General features: G+C 38.9%; 1 protein-coding gene across 1 annotated transcript in view; it reads left to right on the top strand.

Moving 5' to 3' along the window:
• The window catches only part of SLC44A5 (solute carrier family 44 member 5), a 159,859-nt gene that overhangs the window by 53,232 nt on the left and 86,070 nt on the right, over positions 1–20,557 (top strand). Inside the window, exon 2 of the mRNA XM_027114094.1 lies at positions 7,938–8,011. Coding sequence (XP_026969895.1) covers positions 7,963–8,011 — 49 coding nt within the window. The 5' untranslated portion in view covers positions 7,938–7,962. The remainder of the gene's footprint in view (positions 1–7,937; positions 8,012–20,557) is intronic.

The following is a 20,557-nucleotide window of genomic DNA, read 5'->3' as shown; positions in this document are numbered from 1 at the left end:
GCTCATGATTGGTCTTTTCATATTTTCTATTTCTTTCTGGTTCAGGAACAGAAGTTTGTGTATTTCTAAGAATTGTCCATTTCTTCCAGGTTGTCCATTTTATTGGCATATAATTGCTTGCAGTAATCTCTCATGATCCTTTGTATTTCTGTAGTGTCCGTTGTTACTTTTCCTTTTTCATTTCTAATTCTGTTGATTTGAGTCTTCTCCCTTTTTTTCTTGATGAGTCTGGCTAAGGGTCTATCAATTTTGTTTATCTTCTCAAAGAAACAACTTTTAGTTTTATTGATCTTTGCTATCATCTCCTTCATTTGTTTTTCATTTCTGATGTGGTCTTTATGATTTCTTTCCTTCTGCTAACTTTGGGGTTTTTTGGTTCTTCTTTCTGTAATTGCTTTAGGTGTAAGTTTAGATTGTTTATTTGAGATGTTTCTTGTTTCTTGAGGTAGGATTGTATTGCTATAAACTTCCCTCTTAGAACTGCTTTAGCTGCATCCCATAAGTTTTGGGTCATCGTGTTTTCATTGTCATTTGTTTCTAGGTATTTTTTTATTTCCTCTTTGATTTCTTCAGTGATCTCTTGGTTATTTAGTAGTGTATTGTTGAGCCTCCATGTGTTTGTAGTTTTTACAGATTTTTTTCCTGTAATTGATATCTAGTCTCATATCATAGTCTCATATCGTTGTGGTCGGAAAGGATACTTGATACGATTTCAATTTTCTTAAATTTACCAAGGCTTGGTTTGTCACCCAAGATATGATCTGTCCTGGAGAATGTTCCATGAGCAGTTGAGAAGAAAATGTATTCTTTTGTTTTTGGATGGAATGTCCTATAAATATCAATTAAGTCCATCTTGTTTCATGTATCATTTAAAGCTTGTGTTTCCTTATTTATTTTCATTTTGGATGATCTGTCCATTGGTGAAAGTGGGGTGTTAAGTCCCCTACTATGATTGTGTTACTGTTGATTTCCCCTTTTATGGCTGTTAGTATTTGCCTTATGTATTGAGGTGCTCCTATTTTGGTTCCATAAATATTTACAATTGTTATTTCTTCTTCTTGGATTGATCCCTTGATCATTATGTAGTGTCCTTCTTTGTCTCTTCTAATAGTCTTTATTTTAAAGTCTATTTTGTCTGATATGAGAATTGCTATGCCAGCTTTCTTTTGACTTCCATTTGTGTGGAATATCTTTTTCCATCCCCTCACTTTCAGTCTGTATGTGTCCCTCGGTCTGAAGTGGGTCTCTTGTAGGAGGCATATGTGTGGGTCTTGTTTTTGTATCCATTCATCCAGTCTGTGTCTTTTGGTTGGAGCATTTAATCCATTTACACTTAAGGTAGTTATTGATATGTATGTTCCTATTACCATTTTCTTAATTGTTTTGGGTTTGTTATTGTAGGTCTTTTCCTTCTCTTGTGTTTCCTGCCTAGAGAAGTTCCTTTAGCATTTGTTGTAAAGCTGGTTTGGTGGTGCTGAATTCTCTTAGCTTTTGCTTGTCTTTAAAGGTTTTAATTTCTCCCTCAAATCTGAATGAGATCTTTTTTGAGTAGATTAATCTTGGTTGTAAGTTTTTCCCTTTCATCGCTTTAAATATATCCTGCCATTCCCTTCTGGCTTGCAGAGTTTCTGCTGAAAGATCAGCTGTTAACCTTCTGAGAATTCCCTTGTATGTTATTTGTTGCTTTTCCCTTGCTGCTTTTAATATATTTTACTTTGTGTTTAATTTTTGTCACTTTGATTACTATGTGTCTCGGCGTGTTTCTCCTTGGATTTATCCAATATGGGAGTTTCTGCACTTCCTGTACTTGACTGACTAGTTCCTTTCCCGTTTTAGGGAAGTTTTCAACTATAATCTCTTCTAATATTTTCTCAGTCCCTTTTTTTTATCTTCTTCTTCTGGGACCCCTAATAATTCGAATGTTGGTGCCTTTAATGTTGTCCCAGATGTCTCTGAGACTGTCCTCAGTTCTTTTCATTCTTTTTTCTTTATTCTGGTCTGCCGTAGTTATTTCCACTATTTTATCTTCCAGTCACTTTTCCGTTCTTCTGCCTCAGTTATTCTGCTATTGATTCCTTCTAGAGAACTTTTAATTTCATTTATTATGTTGTTCATTACTGTTGGTTTGCTCTTTAGTTCTTCTAGGTTCTTGTTAAAACTTTCTTGTATTTTCTCTATTCTATTTACAATATTTTGCATCATCTTTACTATCATTATTCTGAATTCTTTTTCATGTAGACTGCCTATTTCCTCTTCATTTGTTTGGTCTGGTGGGTTTTTACTTTGCTCCTTCATCTGCTGCGTATTCCTTTGTCTTCTCATTTTGCTTAACTTACTGTGTTTGGGGTTTCCTTTTCGTAGGCTGCAGGTTCATAGTTCCTATTGTTTTTGGTGTCTGTCCCCAGTAGGTAAGGTTGGTTCAGTGGGTTATGTAGACTTCCTGGTGGAGGGTACTGGTGCCTGTGTTCTGGTGGATGAGTCTGGATCTTGTCTTTCTGGTGGGCAGGAGTGCATCTGGTGGTGTGTTTTTGAGTGTCTGTGAACTTAGTATGATTTTAGGCAGGCTCTCTGCTAACGGGTGGGATTGTGTTCCTGTCTTGCTAGTTGTTTGTCATGGGGTGTCCAGCACTGGAGCTTGCTGGTGGTTCAGTGGAGCTGGGTCTTAGCATTGAGACAGAGCTGTCTGGGAGAGTTCACACTGATTGATATTATGTGGGACCAGGAGGTCTTGTGGTCCAGTGTCCTGAAGTTGGCTCTCCCACCTCAGAGGCTCAGGCCTGACACCCAGCCAGAGAACCAAGATCCCGTCAGCCACACGGCCACGTATGTGGGGAGTTTCTTTCCTTTTGGGAAGTCTGAGGTCTTCTGCCAGTGTTTAGCAGGTGTTGTTCCACATGTAGATTTATTTTTGATATGTTTGTGGGGAGGAAGACGATCTCCATGTCTTACTCCTCTGCCATCTTGCAGGTCCCCCCTTTAATTTTTTTAAGTTAAAAAAGTTTTACATTTGCAATCACATATTTAATACCTGTATTATGCTTACTCATAGCAAAATTTTAAATGCAAATAACTTATGAACTTGCACAAATATATTCCTATATATTGCAGCCTTGCCATGGTTATCATGTCTTCCATGCTATGTGTTTTTTTTTTAATTGTGGTAAGAACACTTAATGTGAGATCTCCCCTCTTAACAAATTTTTCAGTGCCCAATACAGTAGTGTTAAACATATAGGCACAATGTTGTACCAGAGTTCTCTAGAACTTATTCATCTTGCATACTTGGAACTTATTGCCATTGAATAAGTAACTCCCCATTTGCCTCTCTCTCCTGCCCCTGGCAACCACCATTCTACTTTCTATGAGTTTGACTATTTTAGATATCTCAAATTAGTAGAATCCTGCAGTTATTTGTCTTTCTGTGATTGGCTTACTTCACTTAGCATAAGTTCCTCTAGGTTTATCCACATTGTCCAAAAGAATTGAAATCAGGATCTCAAAGACATATCTGCACTCCCATGTTCACTGCAGCACTATTCACAATAGCTAAGATGTGGAAACAGCCTAAATGTTCATTGACAAATGAATAGGTTAAAAAATATGACATATACATACAATGGAATGTTATTCAGCCCTAGAAGAGGAAGGGCATCCAACCATATGAAGAATGGGATTTTAGTAGATGGGGTTGAGATCCACACTGGGGCACTTTTCATAGTAAAAGGGAATATTGCTAATTGTTACTCCGGGATAATAGGTGTAAACCCTGGCTGTTTCATACAAATTGGGACATATGATGTCCCAGGAGGATGAGTCTAAAAGGACCATGAGCAGAGAGCTCTGAGTGTGGTCAAGGGAGATTTCATGGTGTATTCAGTAAGTGAAAAAGTCCAAGTTGGTTGAAGCACATTGAGATGAATAGAGGCAGAAAAGCTAGAAAGGTAGTCTGGGGCTTGAACTAGGATTAAATCTGTAGGTTCTTAAACATAAAGCTAAGGCATTTGGAAATTATTGAACAGGTGGTGGAGAAGCACTGCAATTTTTAAATAATAAAGTGACATTGTCCCCTATCAGTGATATCAGTGATGTGCAGAATGATTTGGATCTGGCAGGGACTACATGCAGGAGCCCAATTAAGGGACCACAGTAGTAGTTTGAAGAGAGGTTAAGAGAATGTGGACCAAGTCCAGGCAGCAGGAATAGAAAGGAAGGGATGGATGAAAGACACATCAGAGAGAAGGAATCAAGAGAACTTATCAACCGAATATGAAAGATAAGCAACGAAAAAGGGAAAGTCAAAGGAAACTCCCAAGGCTTAAAGTTGAGGTGACTGTAGGCATTCTGTACTTGTGGGTTAGAGATAGGAAGGAAAGGGAAATCTGCAAATGATTATATAATTGGGATCCTATTCTTATTGCAATTTGGAAAAATAGATATAAGATAGCAATGGTACTTCTAGTTTAACTTTTGAAAATACTTTTATGCCAGGACAGCTTAATCTGAATAAAAATTTGAATAACTTTCTTATAACGTGAGTGTAAGCAGCTTGTTTTGAAAAAATTGGACTTTGATTTGGAGGGAGGGTAGGGGAGAGGGTTCAGGTATATTTAATCTTCTTTCTAGAACTCAGTGGCATGCAACCCATTTTTAGGTTAATATAGTGGTTCTTATAGTGGTTCTTACTATAAAAGTAAAAATGAACCCAACTGAGGAAAATGTACAGCTATGACAGGCCGCTAGCTAGAACATGATTAAGAATGATTTTAAACCATGAGCTTGTATCACCCAGTTACCTCAATAGCTATCTTAAGAGTATTAAAAATTATCCAAATTAAGTACTTGGTTTTTAAAAAATAGCTCATTTTCTACAGAATACTTGGGATTGTAAAGATACCTTGAAATCAAAGAAAGAAACAATGATGATGTGCTATAACTTCTAAAATTTGAATTAAGCTTCTGCTGTGTTCCTGACTCCCAAAATGGTGCCCAAGCTATATTTTATATTTTCTTCATATTCAATTTCCCAATAACTTTCTAAGCAGTGATTTTTTTTCCAGTAGGGAATGTATCTGAGGAAGTGGAGAGAAATAGATGAGTTACTGGGGAAAAAAATGACAGATAACTGTAATTATCTGAAAGCACACACACACACCTATTTTTAAAAGAAAAATTTTAAACAGCAAAGGGAATCAAATCACTATAGGAAAAATTTCAGAAATAAGAATGTTTCATCTAGAAAAGCTTTCCTATGTTTTGAAACTCTTGAATTTTCCATAATTTTCACTTTGTTCAACATTTTTCCATGCTTAAATAAAATGAAATTAACCAGTCTGACCATGGGGTATGGGCTTCTATTTCTCTAAAGCAGAGTTCCAGAAAAGCAAAGCGGACTTGAATTCGTTATCCTTCCTAGTCCCAGAATAGAATCCCCAAACATCTCAAGGTGTGAATTACTGAGAAATGCTGTCCCACTGTGGCGAGAGACTGCTGGGGGAAGGGGTAGAGAGAGGTTGTGTGGGTACACAGTAGCCCCTGGGGCTGTAGTGTGTCCTTGGCACCAAAAAGAAAGAGAAATCATAATGTAAAACCCCACATGGAACCAAACCCTGACTGATGCCATTCATTAGGGCCAGTAGCCGAGGAGTGTGGGTTTTACTTTTTAGAAATTTTGGGGGGCGGGTGTTTCTGCTTCTTTCCTTGTGCTCTGTTTTTAAGTTTCTTTTATTCATCTTTCTAGTATGTTTACTTCTCTCTGTGCTTACTACATAATATGAAGAGAAAACATTATAATACTATATGATATTGTCATTATAAACATGCATTATAGTATGTATTATATACAATGTAACTATGTAGATATAAACATATTATAGATATAATATTACAGGATGCTGGCCAGCCTGGCTGGGGCTTCTGGTTACATCCCTGTCTCCTTGGTAGTTACCATTACACACAGGGCTTTGACAGCTTCAAGATTTCTAGTAAAAACATACCACTGTTCTAGTTTTCTCTCCTTTAGTTCCTCACCTGCAGGCATTCGTTATTAGGTATCAGGCTATTCAGCAACTGCCCTGACATGATGAGAACCTGATCTTGAGTAGGATGTGTCAGAATGCACACGAGCCAGATCCTCTCCTCACCCCCACCAGGTTTTGCCTTCAATGGTTGTTTTTTGTTTTTTGCGGTACGCGGGCCTCTCACTGTTGTGGCCTCTCCCGTTGCGGAGCACAGGCTCCGGACGCGCAGGCTCAGCGGCCATGGCTCACGGGCCCACCCGCTCCACGGCACGTGGGATCTTCCCGGACCGGGGCATGAACCCACGTCCCCTGCATCGGCAGGCGGACTCTCAACCACTGCGCCACCAGCGAAGCCCTTCAGTGGTTGTTAACCAAAGAAAACTAGAGTGCCTGTTTTCTTCTCTTTTTATTATTCTCATAATTCTTCAGTCCCAATGAAATTTAAAATTCCTGGGTTGAAATTAGACTTAAACAAGTGATAGTTTGTTTCTGAATTTTCTGTGATTAGCTTTTCTTATGGTGGATCCATTTCCTATTGTGAGGTAGAGTAATAAGGATGTGTGTGGAGTTTTAGATACGGCTACTTGGAGTCTTTCTAGAAAGTTGTAATCTTATTAGAATAACCACTAAATGAAAAAGGTTAGTCAGCAGAGACGTAGATATTTGTCTGCCTCTGTAACTACCTCTCTCTCATGGACCTTACATAAGTCAGCTTACCTCATTACCCCTAAAAACCAAAGTTATGTATGTGAGAGCAGTAAAGGTAAAACAGGGATTTATCAATGTGTAAGGTATTACTGTGTCTGTTACTGTACAATTATCATTCGTTATTATTATTACTACCACCACTAAAAATAGAATGTAACTTCCGCCTGCCTGTGGTAAAAGACTGGAACATATCCATATGCCCTCTAGAACAAGAAGTTTTTGCTATGGAAATTCTCATGCACATCTTTTAATCCTGTCAAATAGGTCCATCTTTTTCTTTTACTAATAGATTCTTCATTAAGTTTCAAGAAAGAATGATTGTATTGTTTCATACTTTCAAGATATAGTTTTGACCTTCTAGACCACTTAGGAGCTGAACAAAATTTAATATTAGAAATAGGAAATACTTTAGTTGAAAGCCTGAGTATCCTACTGGATACTGGTTTGACTTGTGATCCCTTAGAAAATAACCAAGACTCTATGAGCTAAATTTTCTCTAAACCTCATTTCACGATATCCAGCTTTCAGAATAGCTGGAAAATTACCATTTAGACGCATTTCATTTTTTAATGCATTATAGACATTGTTGTTCAAATAATTGCAACTCCATTCCTCATAGAAAGCTTATGCAGTCAATCCTTTATTTAATAATAGTACCCTTTAAATGTGCATGTAGAAAGATAATGGAGAGAGAGAGGAATGGAAATGGCTAATTTGTTTTATTATACCATGTATTGGGAAGCATGAAGAAAATCAAATAGCTTAAATTACAATTTCAAATAAAAAAGTTTCTTGATGTTGGTGTACTCTAACCTCTAAAAACATTTTACAAATAAAAAATCAAGAAAATAAATATTAACAGCTCTGGGGAAACTTCTTTAATCATGGAACTATAACCACCCCCTGCTGCTAAAGTCTTTGATTGCAGAAATGCATCTGATTTACCTTTCAGAATTATTAGGTATAAAATGGCATATCACTGTTGTTATTGTCTTTTTCTCCCTTCTTATAGTTTTTTGCAGTGAACAGTAAGTTATTTTGTACCCCTTTTAATTCTCTCCCGACACACACCTTCTAATACCATCACCTTGGGGGTTCGGTTTCAACTTAGGGAATTGGGGGAGACACATTAAGTCCATAAGAGGGAGGAAAACGGATGCTATGTGAATCTTCTCAGGACACTTTTAATTCTTTGCTCCTTTTTGTTTTTAGGAGTTGTACAGATGTGCTGTGCTGCATGATCTTCATACTGTTCATTATTGCCTACATTCTTTTAGGACTTGTGGGTGAGTAAATACAGGTATAGAAGATATTTAACATTTGCTAATTAAATAACTAAGTCAATGTCACATTTTTAACATTAATCATTTTCTTCCAAAATCCTTCTTATTATCGATTATTATATTTTCTGAAGGGAATGTACCTCACCAGGACTCATTGGGTAGCAGATGCAATGAAAAATAGACACAAAGCAGTTTATCCAAAGGCAAGCCTAAATTACTTAGGTAAATATAATTATACAGAAGAACAAAAAAACCTTATGGTTGCTTTTTAATCATTTTTACTTTTGAAATTTTATTAAGCAGCTAATAAAGTTCATGTTGCTATTTACTAATAAGAACTAGGGCCTAGATAAGTTTAAGTAATACATAACCTTTTCTTTTTATAAGTAAATTAAAAAGAAGTAAGAATTTCACCAAATAGTTCATTGACATATAGGAAATCCTATTGTCTTTGCCTACCAGAAAGAGATATCCTGTTGTTCATTGTTAGATTAAAGATTTTTCTATGGAAGTGAAAATAAAGAGGGCAAATATAGATGGTCTTTATTTGGGTTGTTTTAAAAACTACCAAAGGGGATCAATCAAGATGGCAGAGTAAGAGGACATGGAGCTCACCTCCCTCCACAAACACATCAAACATACATCTACGTGTGGAACAACTCTCACTGAAAACTAACTGGAAACTGGCAGAAAGACTCCAAGGCTGTAAGAATGATACACACATAATTGGGTAGGAAGGGAAAAAAAAAAAAGCAATCAGATCAGGACCTGTGCTCCTGGGAGGGGACTTCAGAGGGCAAGAAAGATCACACAGTTGGACACTCACCCTGGGGAGTAAGCAGTGAGAGCCACAGACTGGGTACCCCAGTCCTGGGGTCCTATACAGAGGAGACGAGCCCTCTTAGCTGGTTGGAGGACTGCTGGGTCTAACAGGGGGGCTGTTAGGGAAGTCCAGGGGGCCTGTTAGGGAAGTCCAGGGAAGCCTGGACTCCAGTTGTGAGGAACACTCATGTGCTGTCTTGCCCTGAGGCAGGGTGGAGAGTGGTCTGCTCTAGTGGCTGCTGGGTTTCCCATAACTGCCTCGGCACACACCCAAGCCAAGCAAAGGCTCTGATTCTGCTCATTCCATGTCACAGAGCAGCACTGGATCTGGGGCAGCCATGACTGGGGAGAAGACTCGACTGTGGGATGCAGAGATGAGCTAGTCCCTGGGCATGGCCTGGGTGGGATGGTGGCAGCCACTGTTGAGCTTACTCAAGCAGTGCATCTGAAGTAGCCCCGACCTCTGACAGCAGCTGCTGCACCACAGCTTACCCCCTGATCACAGGCCAAAGTGTCCACATAGGCCTCACCTGCCCAGTGATATGGCTCAACAACAGGGCGGGGGTGGTGGAGGCTGAGGACAGTGACCTGCTGTGAGGAACAAAGGGGACTTGCACCTGAGTCTGCGTCTGAGCGGAACAAGGAAAACGGTTGTGCCTGCCTGCACAGGCAGTGCATTAGAGACAGCTTGGACCTCTGACTGCAGACAACAGGAGCAGAGAGCCCTCACAAGCCCCACTTGCTTCAGCACTCCCCCACTCTGGGGCAAAGGTGCCAGTTCAGAGAGAGGGGAACACACACGCTTAAGGGGAACAGAGCCAGCTTGAGCCCGACCCTCAGGGCTTCTGCTCCAGCAACTTGGGCTCAGACCCCACCCCTGATAGGGCAGTGACAGCCACTGAGCAGAAAGGAAGCCCTGCCTCACACTGGGCTCCAACTCTAGCCTCTCCATCTCTAGCCCCACCCCCTACCAAGGTGATAGCTGCCAGCAAACCCTGAGGAAAGATGTGACTTGGATCCATATCAAATCCAGCTCTCCCACCAAAGGCAGTGGACACACCGCACCTGTACAGGAATGGCCCCGCATAAGAACAACGCTTCAAGCAACGATAGGTAACTGTTTCACCTAAATTCATAAAGGCAGAGAAAGTTAAGCAAAATGAAAAAGCAGAGGAACTGCTGTCAATTAAAAGAGCAAAAGAAACACTCTGAAAAAAATAATGAAATAGAAATAAACAATTTACCAGATAAAGAATTCAAAGCATTAGTAATTAAAATGTTTACTGAATTAGGAAAAAAAATAGATGTACACAGTAAAAATTTTAACAAGGAACTATAAAATACAAAGACCCAATCAGAAATGAAGAATTCAATAGCTGAAATAAACACACTAGAAGGAATGAAGAGCAGACTGAATGATCCAGAAGAATGTATATGTGATGTGAAAGATAGAATAACGGGAATCACTGAATCAGAACAGCAAAATAAATAAACAAATAAATAAATAAAAACTTGAAACAGTTTAAGAGATCTCTGAGATAGCATTAAGCATATGAACCTTCACATTATAGGAGTCCCAGAAGAAGAGAGAAGGGGATTGAAAATGTATTTGATGAAATTATGGTTGAAAACTTCCCAAACCTGAAGCAGGAAATAGACATCCAGGTACAGGAAGCACAGAGAGTCCCAAACATGATGAACCCAAAAAATACCCACAGCAAGACATACATAATTAAAATGGCAAAAGTCAAAGCTAAAGAGAACTCTAAAGGCAGCAAGAGAAAACAAGGAGTCATATACAAGGGAATCCCTGTAAGGCTATCAGCTGATTTCTCTGCAGAAAGTTTTCAGGCCAGAAGAGAGTGGCATGATATATTCAAAGTGCTGAAGGGAAAACCCTGCAACCTACAATACCCTACCCAGCAAGATTATCATTTTGAATAGAGGAAATGTTAAAGGGTCTTATCTAAGTGGAAAAGAAGTAAGAATCTAAAAGGGAAAATCTCACTAGGAAATGCAAATATATAATAAGGGCTGATGATCAACCACTTAAAGACTAAAAGACAGAAAATTCTAAAGCAACTATAACTATAATAAACAGTTACAGGTGTTCCTTAAGAAATAAGAAAAATCTCAAATAAAGAGGCTAAACTGCCACCTAAAGGAATTAGAAAAAGAAGAACAAACAAAACCCAAAGTCAGCAGAAGGAAGGAAATATTAAAGAGCAGAGAGGAAATAAATAAAATAGAGATTTGTAAATCAGCTGTACTTCAATTTAAGAAAAAACTACCAAAGGAACTGGTGTGAATATTTTCTGTAAAAAGATTTCACCATTGCATATGAATGTATTACATTATCCCCAGAGACTTAAGTCCTATCCCTTAGATGCTGACTTAGGAAACTTTATTATTATTGGTGGGGGGGAGTGTAAAAGTCAGATAATAGCTTCTAGTAACAATAATTAATGCCTAGAGTTAATGTGGATAGATTGTATCAGCAGAAAGAAGGCAGTGCCTACCTAGAGAACAATGGAAAATACTTTTCTCTGGTCTTCAGTTTTATCTTCCAGTAAAGAGAAATACTTTGAGAACAGCAATTGAAAGTAATTTCCAAAATATCACCTGAGTAATACCAGGTGAAAACTACACATAAATGGAGAATTCAAAAAAGTAAGGCAGGAAGATAGGGAAGGAGAGAAGAATAAAGGAGTATAAACCACAAAACCAAATAATGTGCTCTTAGGTCTTCAGAAGATTCCTTTGTTATTTCTTCAGTGTATTTGAACTTCTAAACATTAATGCATTAGTAGCACAATACATAAATATATAAATTGAATATTATAATACAGTGAATTTTCTTATACAACTAATAGAATTTTAGCTTCTCCAACTTTGGGACACATGTCTGTCTCTGTAATTGTTTTGTTTTTACTTTTTGTCATCGAGTGGAAATATGTTGCATGAGAGAAAAAAAGATTTGGAGTCAAGCAGATCTAGGGTTTCCCCATATTACTTGGTGGACTTGAGCTACTTTCTAAATCTCAGTAGTTTTCTCACCTGTAAAAATATGGAAACACTACCTACTTTGCGGGGCTGTTATGAGGAGTAAATGAAATAATATCCAGCTACGCCAATAATGCTACATAAGAGTAAGAGGCAGTACTTCATTTGCTACCATTGTATAATCTAGCTGTTCTGAATTTTAATAAATTGCTTTTAAATGTAATTTACTATTTTGTTCCTATAGCAACCCATAATTTTGGTTATTAAAGTTTGAATGCACACAGGGACTTCATAAGGATCTCTTATTATGCCCAAAATCTTTCCCTTAGGAGGTGTTATGGCATAATTGAGTAAGTCTCTCCTCTGTATCTCAGAGCCAGTCTCTTGTAATCCATAGAGAAATGCCTTCTGTCCTTATCTAGAGCTGGGAAAGCCACTGCAACTCTCTCCCTTGTCAGCACGGTAGAAGGAACGGGAGTGTGTACTGTCATTCCCTCTGGAGCAAGATGAGAAATTTGCCTTTTTGTTCACGATCTCCAGATTCAGTTTGTAAATGCCTTAATTCACATAAGGAAATTGGAAGATAAAGATTCCTCAATGAAAAACTGTGTGTAATATTGGATTAATTTAGTGTTTCCTCTAAATTAATCCTTATGCCACTGATTAAAATGAGCGACTCACAAAATTTAATATATGTATATTTCTCATCCCTGAACTACAAATAGCCGTACTTTCCTGTTTCTAAGATAAATTTAACTCTTACAATGCTGGACTAAAAGAAGAATGAAGGAAAACGCTTGGCAGAGGTTAGTAGGAGTGTTAAGAATTTTTTTAACATGAAAGAATGTGTACCTTCACCTGAGAAAAGATGAAGCTAAGTCAGTTTTACTGATGTGTTGTAAGTAGTTTTGCATCTTTTGCCATTTTGTTAGATCAGGACCTTCTTAGGGTTACTTTCATCCATGTTCTTTTCATAAGAAGTGCTCCCATGAAAGAGCCATGTTTCTTACAAATTCTTCCAAGAAAAAAACTGTTCTTTGCCCTTTATGTAGAATATGGCCAGCTAGGGTAACACTTGGATGCAACAAAGGCACTTGACATTCAACTGATGAAAGGCAGAACCTCCGTTCAAGTGGGTGAAGTGGAGTCTGGGTAGACGGTCTCAAATCTCCTTGAAAGGTCAAACATTTATGGTAATAGCCCTCTTTTGTGCTACTTCACTGATGGGTGCTATTCAGTTGTGCTAACTAGAAAAAAAGAATAGGAATATTTATTATGCAAATTGTTCTTGCTGTCCTTGTGCTAACATTATGTATACAATAGCGCAATTTTAACATTCAATAATTTTTTCTTTCTTTTTTTTTTCAAATGGATTTCCAATTGAGAGAGTTAGTTATTTCATTGTTGTATTTACACAGGAAGCACTTACAGTTAGGGTCTAAAGTTTGTTTTTGTTTTTTAATCTTCCTCCGGAATAATTATTCCTGTTAGTTGAGAAGATAGGAAGTTAACAAGAAAGTAAATTTATGCAAACAAGCCTAGAACTCTGTCACTATCCTGTGAGAAACCCAAGCAACATGGAGAAGCCCCGTATAGGGGTCCTAGTCAATAGGCTGGGCTGAGCTCCTAGGGATAGATAGTGTTTACTGTCAGCCCTGAGGGTTTTCAGATGATTGAAGCCCCACTCAACATCTGGCTGCGTGAGAGAGCCCCAAGGGGCTCAGCTAAGCCTTCCCCAAATTCCTAACCCCCAAAGTCATGAGCAAAATAAAATGGTTGTATTAAGCCAGTGGGTTTGGGGGTGCAATAATAGATAAGCAGGACAAAACTTGATATCCGGAAGTGGGATGCTAGCTTAACAAAACCTAAAATATGGGCATTGGTTTTGGAGACCAGGTGGTGTTCAGAAGCCAGGTGGACTTTGAAGGGGTTGTTGGCCAGAGTTTGAAGGAAAGGGAGGAAATGTAATTGGAAGCAGGAGGGAAGGGCATTTTGTTATGCGGTGGTGAAGGTTTGGCAACACTGTTGCCAATGGTAATTAGGAAATATACCTAATGAATTCAATGATCTAGCTAAAGACACCATCCTTACAAGAGGAACCAGCCCTGAAGAGCTTCATCAACCCCTGGACCTGACTTAGGTGATGAGATTCAGACCTTTAGCTTGAGCCTGATGCCTTAATTGGGTGAGGCTTCTGGGGATCCTGGGAGAGTAAAAGCATATTTGATTGTGGAGGGAATGTAAAAAGTTTGCAGCCACAGGCTGAACTATAGTAGTTTTAACACATGGCTGCAAACTCTTTGCCATTCCTTTCATCAAGAGGTGGGGTCTGCATCCCTGTTTCCAGAATTTAGTGAGGTTAGGGATTGCTTCTCTAATAGAGAATGAACCAAGGCAAAACATACCAGTAAAGGGCCTTGATGTGCAAGTAATTTATAGATCAGTGCAAAGGATTAAAGGAGGGCCATCATGGGTCGACTGGAAACAGCGGAACTGAAAGTACCAAGTACAGAAAGGAGGAGGTTTACATAATTCAGTCTTAAATCCTTCATGGAGTGAGGTGGAGAATGAACAAAATAGCTGAATTAATAATCAGATGTAGTCCAGCTTGACCACATCATTTCTGGTATTAAAGTACATGTTCATTGTCTGGGGGTAGCAATACAGTCCCACATCTACTTTTTTGTTCATTGCGTTCATAGCAAGAATGATACTCATTCAGCATATCATTCTTCACCCTGACCTGGACTGCCCCGAAATGTCAAGGGAGGGGGCAGTCTTATTTCCAGTTTCTCATTGGAGAGCAAGACCTTGTAGTCTGCTGGAGCTCTGATGTTCTGGTTGGTGCCATTTGGTATCATTTCTTAGTGACTTGCTTGTCTGGATCCTTCCACTCTTGTAGTGGTTTCCTACACTAGGATCCAAGACTATAGCTTTTTAAGTCTTTATACCATGCTCAGCCGTTTCTCCTCAAAGCATGGCTAGTATCAGAATGCAGCCCCTACTCTTAGACCCTTCTATGAAGTCTAGGATAACAGTCCAGTCTCTGCCTTCAAGGTATTTGTATTCCTTTTGGCCTATAGACCTAGTTCAGGGTCAGTCTGTTCTGTCCTAAATTAAAATCTCAAGGAGAAACATTTAGTTCTCGTTCCTTCCTTCTCTCAAAGCTAATTAGTCTTCCCATCCCAAGGGATATTAGAAAGGGAGAGAACCATATTTTCATAACTGAGAGGTCCCTCAAGTGACTTTTTGAAGAACAAAGATAATTCCAAGATGACTTTTTGATACTGTCTGTACAGAGAAGCAGTGGACAGTCTCTCTTACTAATAAACAAATATAGTTTTTAAAATTATGTTATGCCTCACCAGGCATCCCTTGGTATTGAGCTTAAAGGTATGATCCTACTATTCATTGTAAGTGGACACTGGTGATGGAGAATGAATGTGACAGGAAGTCACACTGTGCCTTTAGTCTGCTTCAGAACTAAAATGAGCCTGCCTATCAGGCCACAGCTTGGAGACATTGTTCTGGCAAAAAAAAAATTTTTTTCAATAAAAAGGTAAGAAATTTAAATGACTCCAGTTCCATTATTTTTAAAATTTTTCTCATAAACTTTTCTTAATGAAAAATTTATTGTATTTATAAATAACCAGAACCAGTATTAAATGTCCTTTTGCATTCTTGACAAATATATAAATGTTTACAAATAAAACTACATACTTATACGTTACTATGGAAGCCTTCATTTTAAAAGGAAAACACTTAGTTTTGACTGTTACTGGAACAGGTTTTTTTTTAATGCTGAGTGAGATTTTTACTGTTTGTTGTATTTTGCTGAATGCATGAATTCTAGAGGATTTCAAGTAGAATATTGTTAGCATGAGAGAGATTGATTTGTGCTCAAGGACACGACCCTAAACTCACCATTGGGTGGAAGAGGCCCCCTGTGAAATAAGAAACAACGTTTTTCTTATCCAGGCAACCGGACACAGGGCTGCTCCAAAAATGTTTCTACAGCAGCAGTGTCATCAACACAGATTTTCAAATTCTGTATCATGTGTCCTATTATCTGCTTCATTGCATTTGTAAATTGCTTGTGTTAAAAAGCCATAAGCACAATTTGGCAGGCCTGTTCCTCACATATTAAAACAGTTAAAATGTATCTTTAAGGGATACAAAATAATGATTTGAAAGCCGACATTCCCAACCAGCAAGTGTTTAGGGAATGCCTTAGCTGCCCCAAACAGATTTGCAGTTAATTTTTAAGTGTCAGTGCAAGCAGTTGGTCTAATCACATTTTCTCCTTGACAGAGGGCTTTGTAATGGCTGCAACTTCTGACTCAACCCTAGAGCACAACAGGAACATACTTTGCAAATGTTTGGAAATAAGAGACAATACTAGGTAATAATACTTGCTCCTGCTATTTCAGTAACAGGATATGAGTTCCTTGATATGAGTGAAAAGATGATTTGCCTGAATAAAGTTTTCACCCATCGCTTATCAATCTTTGCTAATCTGCTATGAATTACCCAAATAGGAGTGTTTCACAAATAATTTCTCTTCTTACCTTTCTCTTCTCCCTGTCTCTCTCTCTGTCTCTCTGTCTCTGTCTCTGTCTCTGTCTCTCTCTCTCTCTCTCTCACACACACACACACACACATGCGTCAGCTACACTTTGTCTTTTATAGTTATTTCTAAAATAGCGAGAAAATTAAGGGAAAAAGTTGATTGATCCTGATTTGTATTGATTACTGTGTAACTTTGTCATTTGGTTTTATTCACCAGTATAATCCAGGCAGTTTTATTCTAGAGCCTCTGCTCTTAATCACCATGCTATACTGCCTTTTATTTAATAAAGAAGATGAATGAGGATTCTTTAAGTAATGAAGGATACTGAGAGAGGGGGCAGATCAGAACCCCATGATACTTTCTCCTAATGCTTTCTCTCCCTCCTTTCCCTCCGTCATCTAATTCCACATAGAGTTGGACTTAAAACAGAGAGAACGGCACCAGAGGCGTGAGTGAAAAGCACGTATTGTTTTGCAGGCAAAAATCATGAATAATTTGGTAGCTGCCGTCTTGCTCTGTGAGACTGAGTACATGTTCACTTTGCTGCAGCGTCATTGTTTACATTCAGTAACCGTTTGCAAAATTAGCCTCTATTATGTACACACTAAAGAGAGGACCATATTCTTTATGATAATCCACAGCTATTAGTAGATTTGGTTTTTTCTTTCAGTTAATGCTTGTGCTATAGAGTAAATAAAATTATGTCAGACAGTATCTCATTCTTTGGGCTTTTTTGGCCAGGAAGACCTCAAAGGATTTCATAGATCTTTCTAAAAAGTGTATTTAGTAGTAGATGTTAATAATGAAGATTACATGTAGCATTTTCAGATATAATAAATTGCATCAGGTTTTAGGAACAATGAAAGCTCTTCCTTGACATAAAGCAATGGTTGCCAATTATAGAACCACAATTAAGCAAGTAAACACCAAGATGAGTGATACTGAATGTGTGGTGACCTTGAGTTTTTCAAGGAAAATTTGATAGGAAGAGAAGGACTCACTTGAACAGAGCCTCTGCTATGGATTGCACAACTGGCACTGACAATCTTGTTACGCTAAAACAATCTCCCTGTAGTTCATTGTATAAAATAACCTAAGATACTGCTTCTCCATCCAGATCTGGGACCATGCTCCAGCCCACGTGTGCACCCACTGGCCTCCTTTCCATCCCAGTACCCATCGTGCCCCTCCCCCTCACGGGGCCTCGTCCAGGTGTCCGTCGGCTGGAAGCCTCTTTGTGCCTCTCTTCATTTTTCAGATCTCAGCTCCTGCATACCTCTCAGGGACATCATACCTGGCTTTCCTCATTTGATCATCTGCCTCTATGAATCCCTCTCTCTGTACCACATATTGCTTCTTTGTAGTGCTTGTCAGAATTGAAATTTCACATCTGTGCAATTAATTCATTAAGATCTACTTCCCCCAGTAGACTGTAGGCTCTAGGAGAACAAGGACCTTTATATACCCAGAGTTTAGCGTGGTGCTGACACATAGCAGGCACTCAAAAAACATCTGGAGAGTGAATGAAGGAAAGAATAAATAAATTTTTGTCTTCATTATTTCCAGCCACTTCAATGTGAATCAAAACCTTGAACAGATTGTAAATAGTAGTAGACTAACATCTATTTAGATTAACTAGAAAAAAAGCATATTAATGTAGCAAGCATAAAGTCAGACCTGCTAATACAGAAAAAAACAAAGGTGTTGTGGAAAGCCTAATTTGATTTCTTAGTTATTGGGTAGTTTTTCCATTTTCTTTCAATTCTATGTATTATTTACAAATATGCTTTAAACATACTCTTTGTCCCATCTTTTACTTCCTATTCTCACCCCTTGCATTTTACAGACTCTGAAATTTAGAATGTGTGTCATTTTGCTCTTTTCTTTTGCTGTCCTATGTGGCAGTAAATTCTGACAAAAGAGTCTGAAAACATTGTACCTCTGGTAGTTTTTTGTTTGTCTTTAATGAAGTCCTGAATATATCTAAAGTTTCCCCTGTGAGTAGGCTGGTCACTTGTTCAGAACATGGGCTGGGTATTTTTCTTTCTTTTTTTTTTTAAAGATTTTTTTGACGTGGACCATTTTTTAAAAATCTTTATTGAATTTGTTACCATATTGCTTCTGCTTTATGTTTTGGGTTTTTTTGGCCGTGAGGCATGTGGGATCTTAGCTCCCTGACCAGGGATCAAACCCACACCCTCTGCATTGCAAGGCGAAGTCTGAACCACTGGACCACCAGGGAAGTCCCTGAGCTGGGTACTATTCATTTAACCCCTTGGATCTCTTCTCTACCCCACTCTTCACCCTGCTCTGTCCCTAGAGAAGTTGGCTTTTATGATGACATCCACAGGCTCTCTTGTCCCCTGGCTTCCAATTTGGTCTGTGGGAGGTATCAACAGCAGATTGGAGTGTAAGAGAATGGTTTTATGGAGTTTATGCCTCTGATTCTCTTGCTGGTAGGTCACCACAGGTTAACTGCACCTCTCTACCTAAGGCCCCAAGTCCAGTCAGTCAACTCTTTCCATTTGGCTTCTCTCTCTGGGTTTAGGGAACTCCTTCCTCCTTTGCCCCTTCAGGCCTAGAGGTGAAAATGACTCCCTGTTGTAGCTAGCCTCTGGGCTCTGAACCAACTATTCTTTTCCTTAACTCTGCCCATACCTTTGTAAATATTTCTTTATTAAGCTCTCTGCAATTATCTTGGGTGACTATAACATCTATTTCCTGCTAGGACCTTGCTGTATTCTAGAAAACAGCAACCCAACCTTGAAAGGCTTGCTTCCTAGGTGGTGCTTTAACTAGATCTTGCCTAGGGTGTTTTGTTCCATAAGGATGGCTATTCTGGGTGACTGAGTTCAGTGTTGGTTATCCACTGCTGACAGATTTGTCACATAAGCATTGTTGGGATCCTGGTCAGCCTTTGTGAATAAAAGTCCATGTTATCCAAAACCCATGCATAATTTTCATCCCTACTGTCATGATGACTTTTTCCCAAAATCATTGAACAATTACTTTTCCATCTGGTTATTGAAAGCTGTCTCTACAGAGGGGTCTTTACTAAGCAGCCACATGAGACATAAATATTTTCGTATTCTGAGTACATTTGGAAGTCAGTTCTTCTAATATTTCTTAAACTTCCTTGCCATTGGTTGTCTAATATTTTTTCTTTTCCAGTTTGTGATAATGTGGCCAAAGTCTATGAATAGATAAACGTTTCAGATTCAGTTCATCTCTTCTTTCAGTCAAAGTAGATAACCAGAAGAATGCCTCCTGATCTGTGCCAACAGATGCTCCACCTGTAAATCTGATTTGATTTTTTTGCTTCCTAGTCAAATAATCCCAGGGACGTTTCCATGAGCCATAGGTATGTGTTAAAGCCGCGCCTCAGGAGTCAACACCCTATTATTGTGAGCAGTCTTCTTATGAAACTTTCTTGTGCCTTCATGACCTTCTCAAGCATTGAATGAATACACCACTTCTACTCAATAAGGGAGTGCTATTGGGCACAGCCAACTTTAGGCTTGATGGATCAGATAACATTCAGTTCACTGATGGGCTTCTCATGTCATTAGGTGATCATTCAACGTTCAGGAGGTACTTCTCAAAAGAAGAACATTTATTTGCTGAAAGGATATGGATTTTCTCCAAAGCCATAAGAACCTCTAATAGGCATTTGCCATATAGACCTAGTGGCAGACCTGCTAGTACAGTAACCTGGATTATCTGAAAAGCACTTTATTTCTTGGGGCAGCCATTAAATGCTGTGCCTCTTTTTAAATAACAGGCAATGCAAGGTACGGCAACTTATCTTTTACTTTGGAGGAGATATCACTACCAGGCCCTCAGATCTTACTGGAAGACTCCTGTATTTTCATGAGGTTTATCTCCTATCCATTAGCACACGTATGTCTTTGTAAGACATCCAGGTTACATGCTATCCAATATTCTCCAGATCTTATCAGGATGATGCCATCAGTGTAAGGAATCTGTGTTGTATCCTGTGAGGTAAGATATTATATTAAAATCTTGCAGACTAGGGCTTCCCTGGTGGTGCAGTGGTTGAGAGTCCGCCTGCCGATGCAGGGGGCACGTTTCGTGCCCCGGTCCGGGAGGATTCCACATGCCGCGGAGCGGCTGGGCCCGTGAGCCATGGCCGC

The sequence above is a fragment of the Aethalodelphis obliquidens genome, unplaced genomic scaffold, assembly GCF_003676395.1.
Source record: "Aethalodelphis obliquidens isolate GAN/ISIS:26980383/991018 unplaced genomic scaffold, ASM367639v1 scaffold13, whole genome shotgun sequence".
In the NCBI taxonomy this organism is placed as follows: domain Eukaryota; kingdom Metazoa; phylum Chordata; class Mammalia; order Artiodactyla; family Delphinidae; genus Aethalodelphis; species Aethalodelphis obliquidens.
This window is presented reverse-complemented; position numbering and strand designations above follow the sequence as displayed.